Raw genomic sequence first — 10,990 nt, forward strand, 5'->3', positions numbered from 1 at the left:
TAAAAGGGGCATAAGGCCACGACCATTGGTGGCAATGAATGCCGGCAAAGCACGGCAACCACAGCCAGTGGAAATCACAGTGCTAGATCTTAAATCTCCAAAATCCGAGATCCGAGAGTAGAGAGAGAGTCCGAACTCGCAGTGGTCACCTAAAACTCCAAGTATACCAGATCAAGCATCATATCAATAACGAAGAAAAGGATATGAATACACCAATAAAAGACAATTAACGAAGTGATTGTCATAAATATGCGAGTATATAATCACCATATCAATATCATCGCTTCAAAATTTCTGAAACAAAAGGGGAATAGGAGGAGGAAAAAAAGCTCTCCCTGTGACCGTTTCTACCTCACAACAGGTACAGGGGGCTCTAGGACTAGGAATACAAGCAGGACAAAAACGAAAATGTCGAAAAAGAATGTATAGCGGGGAAGCCTCCATGAGCTGCAGCAGAAGTCTCTTGACTATCATGAACCCCTCCATATCAATACATAGATGGTCATCCAACGCTGTCAAGATCATCCAAAATTTCAGAAGAGCTCCCAAAAAAAAAATGCTCCTTTGCCACCAGGAACTTTGCAAAATATCCCAGAGAAAATCGGAAAATTGCTCAGTGCTAGCTAAGCATCACTTCTCTAACTTTCAAAGAGGCATCCGGAGGAAATGAAAGACAAAGGTTTTTAGTTTCCTTTTTTCAGTTTTATCTATTTTCCCGAGAAGTGGAGAAAATTAGGGTAAAAAGCGATGAGTTACTCGGCTATGAGTTAGTGCGCGCAGAAATGCAGCTTCCTCAGTCTAAATCCTTGGCAGAACTTGCAGTTGCGTCTAGTCCGTTGGATGAATCTTCACCGTCCGCCATGGTTGGAAAGCTTCCCAGGCTGTTCTCTTCAAGGATGTTGGTGCGCATTTTCCCAGGTCTTGTTCGGACATTAACCCCCATCGGAAAAGGAACCTGCAAATCCAAGTTGTCAGCAGCATGAGGCTACATCCAGCTCTGCCATGGATACCTCACTGGTTTTCCATCATTTCCAACTTATTTCATTCGTGGGTCAACAAATCAGTAGACGCTGCTACAAAGATTCTTGCATATGATGCCGGAGAAAATAGATTTTTGTTCAAAGTGACCACACACATACCTGATCACCAGCATTCGGTCCCTCAGTATGGAACAGAATAGGACGACATCTTTTATCCTCATTCATCAAGCTCGAATTTTGGAAATGTGCAATGAGTGCTGCTTTTCCTTGTATACGAGCGTATGCAAGAGTTGCTACTTTTTCACTGTTGAATTTTTCCCATTTCTTCCCATTGAATGCCTATTGAAAGTTAAATCATGTTTGAGGTCTGATCATCAAGCTATAACCTTTAAATGCCCCATTCAGCCGCATTTTGAACTAATTAAGACATACCTTATAGAATGGAATAATTTGGCTAGGCTCAGTCATGTTGATGAAAGCATACCCAACATTGCATTTGTTCTGCATCAACAATGAAAATTAGTTGTACTGCATAGGAGTTTAAAGAGAAAAAACCACATTGACTCCTCTCTTTCTCCAACCTAATCCCTCAAGCCCACATTACTCAATTCAGGAAAGAAAAGCACTTGCCTTAAAATCTATTGGCAGATAAATGAAGTCGTAAGTTCCTCGATGCCGTTCATCAATTGCAGCCAAAAGCATTTTTGAAGTATACCTATGTGTATAACAGTAACAGTAACTTCAGACTTACTTCATATAGAGAAATCAGTGCTCCTATCAAATATGTATGATTCTCTTATTGATGCTTCAAAGAGCAAAATGAAGTAAAAACTAACAAATAAGCCTTTACCAAGGAAACATATTAATAGCAAATGGTAATCAATCCGTCCAGCAAAACCACAAATGACAGGGCACAAATACATAGTTAAAAATTTGAGCTTTCTCCTTCTCTATACTAGTGGCGCACAAGCTATTGTGCCACTGCTGAATCAAATGCAAATAGAAAGAATTAAATATGAGTATTAAATCATATCCTACCACTAGACCACAGATCTAACCATTTCCATCCTTATCCCCACAATAGCTTCTAAGTCATGACAAATACAGAGAGAGGAATAACAGGGATTTTTCTTTCCCTTTAGGTATCAGGCCAAAAGGAATCAGGAGGAAGAAATGCCAAGGACTGTTATTTGTAAAAGCCCATGCTTGCGAAGGATACATTGATCAATATTGAATCTGCACTAAACAGAACAAAAGTTGATGAGTATTCTTTTGGATGTGAAATTACGTACTTGTTAGGAATGTTCTTAATCATCAAAGTTGTCCTGTTATCTTCTCCTCGCATTATCCGGTCAATGTCTAATTCGTACTGCTTCTTGTTGTCCACCTGATTAGAAGCACCATCATTTCTTCGATTTCTAGTGCGCTCATTGGACGGATCAAATGAAGTTGCAACAGGCATCATGTGGCCTCTCCCAGGAAACATAATTCCCTGCTGATGATGTGATTGGAGTCCCACATTCCTAGGTGCAATTGGCAAGTCCACACAGTTCCTGCTAGCTTGATGAATGATGTTATGAGGAACAAAATCCACTGAATGCAGCGAGCCACCAGAAATTCGCATATTTCCGAGAGAAACATGACGAAAACCAGAAGCCTCGGGTGATTCTCCTATATATGGTTGTTGCAGGTCCCAAATAGAAGAATTAAAGGCTGGAGCAGATCCAACGCTATGACTATTCATGGAAAAGACTGTGTTGAGCATTTGAGATGGTGCTCCAGGAAGTCCATGTAGTCTTGGCAGAGGACGAGCATTACTGATTCCACCAATAAAAGATGGAGAGTTTGGCCACAAGAGGCTTGGAGGTTGAGGAGAACACGAATTACTCCATGTGCGATGATGTCCAGCAGGAGGTTGGCTCCCATTAAGAGCAGCTCCAAAGACTGAGAAAGAGAGCTCACGCAATTAAATCCAAAAGAAGACCCAAAAAGATAGTGAGTTAGCATTACAAAAGATCCTCCTACATATCTAACAGGAGAATAAATGAAACTAGCTCTCTTAAGTTAGAACCTGAAGAGGCAGTGAGTTACATACTTACTTTGCATTGTGCTCCATCTAAAATGAAAAACAGCTGTTTTAGATTTCTTATGAAGCAACTTCAAAAAAATCTTCCAAAATTTAAAACTTCTTGTCAATCAAGACTCAAATGTTTGGGATTTTTAGATTTCCTGTTTGGCGCGAAACTACTTAGAAAAAAGAACCTACTCGACAAATATTATCCAAATTACCAGATGTGCCTTTTGTTTTTTCCTGCTGAAAGCAGGTTCGACATCTATTCGCAAGAAATAAATTCAATGCCTTACTAGTTGCATGCAGCTCTGATGATGAGAAAACACACAGCATTCTTGAGAATCATACTTGCCACCTTCATTAAGATTTCCTGTTTTCCCCGAAAAGACTTAGAAAAGAGAGCCTACTTGACAAATATTATCCAAATTACCAAATGTGCCTTTTGTTTTTTGCCTGCTGAAAGCCTGTTCGACATCTATTTGCAAGAAATAAATTCAATGCCTTACTAGTTACATGCAGCTCCGATGATGAGAAGACACACAGCATTCTTGAGAATCACACTTACCGCCTTCATTAAGTCCCAGCGAGTGTCCTTCTGAGCCTACCCTGCATAATTGCCTGTGATCCATTCTTTCAGGTGGTATCTGGTTGAAGTTGGCCCCCATGATATTAGAAGAATTACAGGGAATGCCATTTGAAAGGCCATCATGATATTCCGGAAGAGAATGAGGATGAATGCCAGCTGCTGGTTGAACATCAAATGACAGTTGTCCTTTGGAATAACCAGATTCAGTAATACCAGGATAATTTCCGACTGAACCAACCCTCATCAAAGAAGGCAAGCTGCTAGGAACACTAGAAGATATCCCCTGATGAAATGCAGCTTCTAGAAATGGGGATCCTACAGAGTGCATGCCCAAACTAGCTCCATTATCCACGCTTTTAGATGTGATTGTCTCCAATGGTGGTCCTGCTAATAATGCTCTGTGAGAGAACTGCCTGCTTATTAATTTAAAATAGTGAATGACATTCCAGCATCTACACACCAGATATTCTGACAGTGGAGTTATTTGTGGGGCTGTTCTGCAGCATAAAAAGATCGATCTCATCTTGCTCCAAGTCCTGTGGCAGTTGATGCACACTGCAGCATAAACAGGGCGAGGACAAGTCAGTAACAGATCAACCGATGAAGTTCCTCTCATTATACATCTCAAGCCAAGGTGAGAACTATACTCAGCAAAGGTTAGTCAAATCAAAGAGTAAATAAGTCTTTGCATAATCAGATGTGGTGTCCAAAATTGCAAACTTGCTTCAGGGACAGTCCTTTGTCAATTTAGTAACCAATAAAAGTTTGGGTGTCAACCTTCACAGAAAAAGTTTGAGCATTGTTACTCCAAGCCCCAGACTACAGAAGAAAGATACAAGGGTACAAGAGGTACTGTTAAGGTTGTCAAGCTTAAAGAATCGTACCGTCTTACACCACCAGGACGACTTGGCTCAACTTTAATCTGTTTTCCAGCAATATTGCTCCTGTTCAATGCACGAAGAGCAGCCTCTGCAGCTCTAACATCATAAAATTCAACAAACTTATGATTATTTCGGTGCAGAGTCTCACGAATCTGCAATAGAATTACAAGTATGCATGTCAATTCACTTTGTCGCAATTCTATGAAGAAAGACACGTTCCAACCCATAGAATTTCTGACCTCTTTGACTTCTCCATAAACACCAAATATATGGCGCAGTTCATCATTTGAAACAGAAGAGTCAAGGTTAAATACCACAAGAGTCCCCTGGTTAATATCTTTTTCTGATGGGTTGTCCTAATAAATGGGAAAAGAAAAGAACATTATGGTCGTGCTAGACAATTGAAGCACATGACAACATGACAGAAATTTATACTACCATAAAGGGAGATCTCCATCTTAAAAACAAGAATTGTACATCAACATGGACAAAACAAGACAGATTACCTTCGGAATCGAGTAATGAATGTCTAGTTTTCTACGCCTTAGAGGTTTGTTCTGGAGTGCTTTCATGGCAGTTCGGGCTGCTCGAATGTCATAGTAAGATATCATCACAAAGCCCCGATGTTTGCATGCTGTATAAAGAGTGCGAATACCTCCATATTGCTGCATAATGAACACAGTGGGTCATAAACCAGCCAACATAGGAAAAATATGTCAAACTAATTCCACGGTGCCGCGCGTTGAAGATGTGAATGGATCATGTCCAAGAACCTGCAAATAAAGTTAAGAAAACAAAAAAGAGCAAAACCTCAAAAAGAGCCCGTAGCTCGGCATCTTCAACATTGCTGTTTATATTCCTGACAAACAGTGTCCTAGAGGGGTGTTCCCCATAAGGGTGCTCCCCTGCAATTGAAGCATTATTTCCTGATGGAGAGACTCCGCCAGTAAATTCAAACTTCTCCTGACCTGCAGATAAACCATCATCTTCCAGGTCCATTCCCCCAACACTACTAAATAAGTCCAAGTCCTCCGCATCATCCCCAGCCTTAGGCTGTGCAAGAAAGTCAAGTCCATCTGTCACTCCAGAAAGCAGGTCGTCGTCATCAGGGAGCAGGTTTCCTATTGTCTGTGCTTCGATTTCTTCCAAGGATTCAAGTACTTCCTCTTCTTCATAGTGGACAGTGTCAACTGAATGGCCATACATTGCACTATTTGATGTTAGTTTCACTGCACCAGGAAGATGCAAAACCAATGAGATAAACAGAAGCACCACAAGCCAACTTGAAAGAACCAGCAAGCAGTATCATAATGAACTGCGATGCAACACAAAATTAAACATCAAAGAAGTTCGAGACAGAATATTAATTAGAGTAGTCTCGTAGAAGGAACTTGAACGTGATTGAGGAAATGAGGAGAGAGGGCCCACTTTTCCGGCTAAATAACTCCGACAATGAGCTTGAGAATAGACTGTTCTCAGACCGAGCACCCATCAAATCAATTCTGTCACCTTCCGTAAGGTGTGGAGCTGGCTTTCCATTCAAACTAGTTTTCAATCCTGGAGCGTAGTCTGCAGTTCCCAACAAAGCCAAAGACTGAGTAAAGTGTCTGTCTCTTGCAGGAGCCTTTGCATCTAAGCTAACATTAACATTCTCTTCTCTCATTGGGAAAGGCTCGAGAAGATTAGCGGACATTGTCACTGGCAATTCCATTCGTGAGAGTTTGGACAGGGTTGAAGAAGTGAAAAACTTTCCACCTAATGGTCCTGACATTAAGAGAAAAGCCAACTCTCAGAAATGTCAAAATTAATTCGTCTAGATCTGATTCCTCTTAGAATGTCTATGAAAACCAGCAGTGACGAGGAAAATAAATCGAATCTAAGCTATGCTAATTTGGAACTCTTTCCTATTCAAATAGTCCATAACTCCATGCATCATGTGTGTTATAATGGCCTTAGCAACACAAACAGAAGAAATAAAAAATTATTGCCATTAAAAATAAGAAGGCGCTAAACCAAAAATGATAGAATCCAACAATGGAATGTGCAATGTCCACTGATGCACAATGAATGCAAATTGAGTTTTCTTAAAAAACTTACTACTACTAATGATAACTTCATGCTGTTCGCAAATTAATGTCTCCCAGCATACATTTACGCTGGAACCAATCAACTTATACAAATTGAAGAAAGTCATTGCTACCTTAGAAACCAAAAAACCTTATCCCCCTATGCAACAACATAACATGTAGATCACATTTTTTAGTGTATGGTTAAATCGGAATTGAATGATAAAAGCGATATCGAAGAAGTGTCAACAGGGAAATAATCATCAGACTTTAATACAACAATCATCAGTGCAAATTACTTATGTCTCGCGATAAATTTCAAAAGATGGCGTGTCACAGGATCCTCAATCTAATCTGGCACGCCAGAATGAATACTGCCCCGTGTACCGCTTTAGATCACTTATCTAGCTCCAACTAGCGAACCAAAGCAACCCGACGCCTTTCGTACAACGTTTACATTCCTATCCATTTTCTTACCACAGGTTGGAGTGGACCAAAGTCTAGGATCCTTATTGGCAGCTGTAAACATCTGTATCACAACAGACATCAGACCTTACAGATGCTCCGGGAATCGAATGCCTCGTCCTCAGCATTTAAGTTCCATTGACAATGTTTACAAACACTCAAAGGTTGACCTAAAGTTAGGTGACTCCTCCCCCCAATCAATGGACACATTCATAGATCGACATTCAAGAATAGAACACAAAAATGTATGCACTTTTCCCCTCAACCGAACTGTTTTTCCCAGCCTTTCTTTCTCGAAACATGAACTCAGTTAGGCTTGATCCATGGCAGAATTTTGCTGATCTGCCGATTTTCCATAGGTTGAGGAATACATTCATACAGTTCATGGTTATAAACCATAAGACCCCTAAGGTAGAAAGGTAACCCATCTTCAATTGGCAATCACTTCCTAACTTTCCTGTCTAGATTACATGGGAGACAAAATGACTAGAAAGATATGAAATATTAAAGCTGGCCCTATAGTCAACCGGTCACAAGTAGAATCATTGGACTCCAACTACCATGCAGGTTCCATGAGGATTAGACATGTGGTATCACCCTTTGGCCTTCAGTGTGTTTATTGGCCAAACGCTATCTTGCATAGATTCCCAGTTCACAATAAAGCTCATATCAATACATATAAATTCAGACAAATACTTCATGCAAGTTTCTTGACACTAAGATACTACAACATGAATACCGGAGCGGAGTAGACTGGAATGACATTCAAAGCCATATCCGCCACTGGGTCCTATAACGACTTAGAATCAGAGGGCAAATAGTCCGCTCAATCATATACCGTTACTTTCACATTTGGATTCACTTTTTCCTCTTTTGATTTCACACAGAGGCAAGGGACAAGAGAAAATCATCCTAGTTGACTTAGAAGCTTGGGAAATTCTACCACAAGAATAATGGTGTCATGATTAGGATAAGGATCAAGCATTGCCCTTCAAGAGCAATTATCCTATTTTATACATGACACTAACACATGGAACTCATGCAAAAACAATCAGAGTCCATCAAGGTGATATCTAAAACCTAGATATAGCTGGGCCATTAATTACATCATAAACTTTCGGTTAAGTTAACAAGAAAAATGACTAATGCCATCAAGTTTGAAATTCTTTTTCCCCTACTATTCTGAAACTTGCCTTAGGGAACTTCTAATGTTATTTGTACTTTGTAGGAATCGATAGTAATAGAATTTGTGGTTCAACCGGCGAGGACAAGCTACTCTTGAGCAAAGTTCAACCAGCATCTGAAGGAGAATGCACAGATTGCCATCGTAACAATTATATCCATAGAGTCGCAGCATAGTCTGAATGAATATAATGCAGGAAAATCCCTCAAAGCAATATTGGGGCATATTTGTGCTTCCTTGGGGCTAAAAGAAGGGGATAACCAACTGCATGAACACATAATTATATTGGAAGTATACTTTCATTTGATGTGATTCCAAAGTGATAAATTTCTTCTCCTTGAAAGACATGCGACAATGAAGCAGAGAGAAGATACAGGAACTTCCATCACATGTTCATATTGTCAGCAGCGGTGTTGTTTCACCATGAAAAGTGTAAGAATAAAACACAAAGGGAAAGTGCTGTAAGTACTGCTAAAAATACAGCACTTTCGGCCTAACCGAGAAGACAAGGTACAGCGCCACAAGGTGATGCCGTTCATAAAAGTAACAATGACTTGCTAAAATTTGTCACTGACCATTTTGATCAGACATAGCCTCTGACTTCCAAAACCCAACCTGCCTCTGTAAAGTAGGAGATGAAGTCAGGCAACTAGAATGGATAATGAAACGAAGGATGTACTTCAAATATACAATTCCAGCCGAATCCTCCCATATGACCGCACCTGTGCAGTTAAACAGAATAGGAGAATGAGCAAAGGCATAATTTGCCAATACCTCATTGGGGAAATGGACATCTTCAGAAAGGTGGTATGCTGAGGATAAGCCCTTCAGGTCCATCATTGGAGATGGCATGATCAAACACTAAACCAAGAAACTCCCCCACTTTTTTTCTTCAATGAAGCAGCATGCAAGGATTCCTAGTTGCACAGAAACCTGGAAAGAAAACCCAGACTTACCCTTCCGCAAAATATTACAAGCATACGCGAGACCATCAAACAGATATATAGTTTGATAAGAGCAGTGAAATCCAATAGAAAAGCTTGGGTTGGAAAAAATCTCCAGCTTGAATCAGCAATAGATCTTGCATATAACTATGCAATTATGACGAGGAAGACATGGAGAATCATTGGCGGACAGACAGAATAAAGGCATGAAAGAATTCTCATAATAATTCTCCAAGCTAATTCCACTGACAATTATGCTGAATTAATTGCAGAATCCTGCATCAATTGACGTTTACAAAGCAAGACCGCAGAGCAAACACGTAAAGCAACTAGCAGAAACGGAAACACCACAAAAAACGAAAAAAAAAAAAAAATCAAAAAATAGAACACATTTCAGAATTGCATAATCAGCTCAAATTTGAAAGCCGCACACCAAATTCAGCACTCAATTCCGCCAAATTCAGCTACCGAAGGCTCAGCGAACCTCCAACCGAAACCCAATCGAGAATAGAAAAACCGAACTTTCGAGCTCGACGAAGGACCCATCATACGAAGGAAGCACCCCGACAGGACAACAAAAGCGAAATGCGACGCTCGTCAAGCAACCTCAACTAGAACAGCTCCGAGAAGGGACAAAAAAATACTCACCTTCTCTCTCAGCGAAAGCAATTTCCGAGAGCGCGCAGAGAGAGATAGAGAGACAGAGGCAGAGATGGAGATTTAAACAGCGAAGCAGATGGAGAGAGAAAGGGAATGAATTACGGCAAAAGGCAAGGGCCGAGACCGAAACAACAAGGGATCGCCTTGGAGCCTGTGCCTTGCAAGATCCTCCTCCTCCTCCGAAAGCCTTAATAAACTTCGATTCCTCTTCTTCCCTGCATTGCACGTCAACTCCGCAAAAACCTCCCGATTTCAAAATTCTCGAAGCGGCGTCGTCGTCTTCTCCTTCTTATTCTTCTCGCTCCTCTCTCTCGCCGGGGCGGCGGTCGGAGCCCGTGGAGTCTCCGGCGAAGCTCCGGTTTCTGGCCAAGAGAGGAGGACAGACGGACAGAGAGAATCGTCGCAGTTTTTTTTTTTGTTTTTGGGCGGGCGTGCGTGCGTGCGTGGAGAGAGTAGACGGAGAAATGATTTGACGGTTGTTGAAGAGCGAGGAGAGAGAAAGCACGGGGGGGCTTTGGTCCGGAAGAGGAACTCGGAGCGAGGTAGTCGCCGTTAAGGGACGGCGTCAATGCGCGGTCAGTTGTTGCTGTTCGATGATTAGCATAGCTTAATCTATCTGTCTAAAAGCCAAGTTGGTTAATAATGAGTTCTTTTGTTTTGTCTGTTTTTTTGTATTTTGCAACTAAATTACCATTTCTGAAAATAATAGAAATTTAAACTGTCACGTAAGTTCGCGTTAGTCGTTTATATTTTGCTTTTATGGGAGAAAAGGAAAAAGGCAAATTTAATGTCGAAAAATTTTTAAAGTTTGGGAAAATCGACTTTTTTTTTAAATGATTTTACGCAAGAGAGACTCTTGTCTTGTTTATTGGACAACAGATGCGTGAAAGGTTTGGTGTTGCTACGTGGAGCTCTCTGATTGGCCGGTCACGGAGGGTCTTTTGTTGTTGTGGCGGAGAAGGAAAAGGAAGAGAAGAAAAAGCAGGTGAATACCGTGAATTCGTTTGTTGTCGCTTGCGAGAGTGTGCGCACGCGCGTGCGGCGACGGAAATGGGTTTCACATTCTCGCACGAGGGGGCGCGGGGTAATGATACGGTGCGCTCGAGTCCACCGGTTCTCGAGGGGGTGTGGCCCAAAGGGTGGTCTTCGAAGAC

At 41.2% G+C, this 10,990-nt stretch overlaps 1 protein-coding gene across 2 annotated transcripts; it reads right to left on the reverse strand.

Moving 5' to 3' along the window:
• Positions 1 to 216: 216 nt before the first annotated feature.
• LOC115747423 (protein MEI2-like 4) lies at positions 217 to 10,330 on the reverse strand. 2 transcript variants are annotated; one of them, XM_030683582.2, is made up of 15 exons: positions 9,825 to 10,330; positions 9,007 to 9,165; positions 8,808 to 8,853; positions 5,947 to 6,282; positions 5,329 to 5,747; positions 5,025 to 5,183; positions 4,758 to 4,874; positions 4,522 to 4,670; positions 4,098 to 4,192; positions 3,617 to 4,021; positions 2,273 to 2,924; positions 1,611 to 1,695; positions 1,413 to 1,481; positions 1,140 to 1,319; positions 217 to 955 (listed from the first exon to the last, which is right to left on the reverse strand). In XM_030683582.2, the coding sequence occupies exons 2-15, from the start codon at positions 9,082 to 9,084 to the stop codon at positions 794 to 796; spliced, it is 2,952 nt and encodes a 983-aa protein (XP_030539442.1). In that variant the 5' UTR covers positions 9,085 to 9,165; positions 9,825 to 10,330; the 3' UTR covers positions 217 to 793. The 2 variants fall into 2 exon arrangements, with proteins under 2 accessions (XP_030539442.1, XP_048135423.1); XM_048279466.1 differs by having other exon boundaries at positions 9,939 to 10,329.
• Positions 10,331 to 10,990: the final 660 nt, after the last annotated feature.

The sequence above is a fragment of the Rhodamnia argentea genome, chromosome 5 (assembly GCF_020921035.1).
Source record: "Rhodamnia argentea isolate NSW1041297 chromosome 5, ASM2092103v1, whole genome shotgun sequence".
Lineage (NCBI taxonomy): Eukaryota > Viridiplantae > Streptophyta > Magnoliopsida > Myrtales > Myrtaceae > Rhodamnia > Rhodamnia argentea.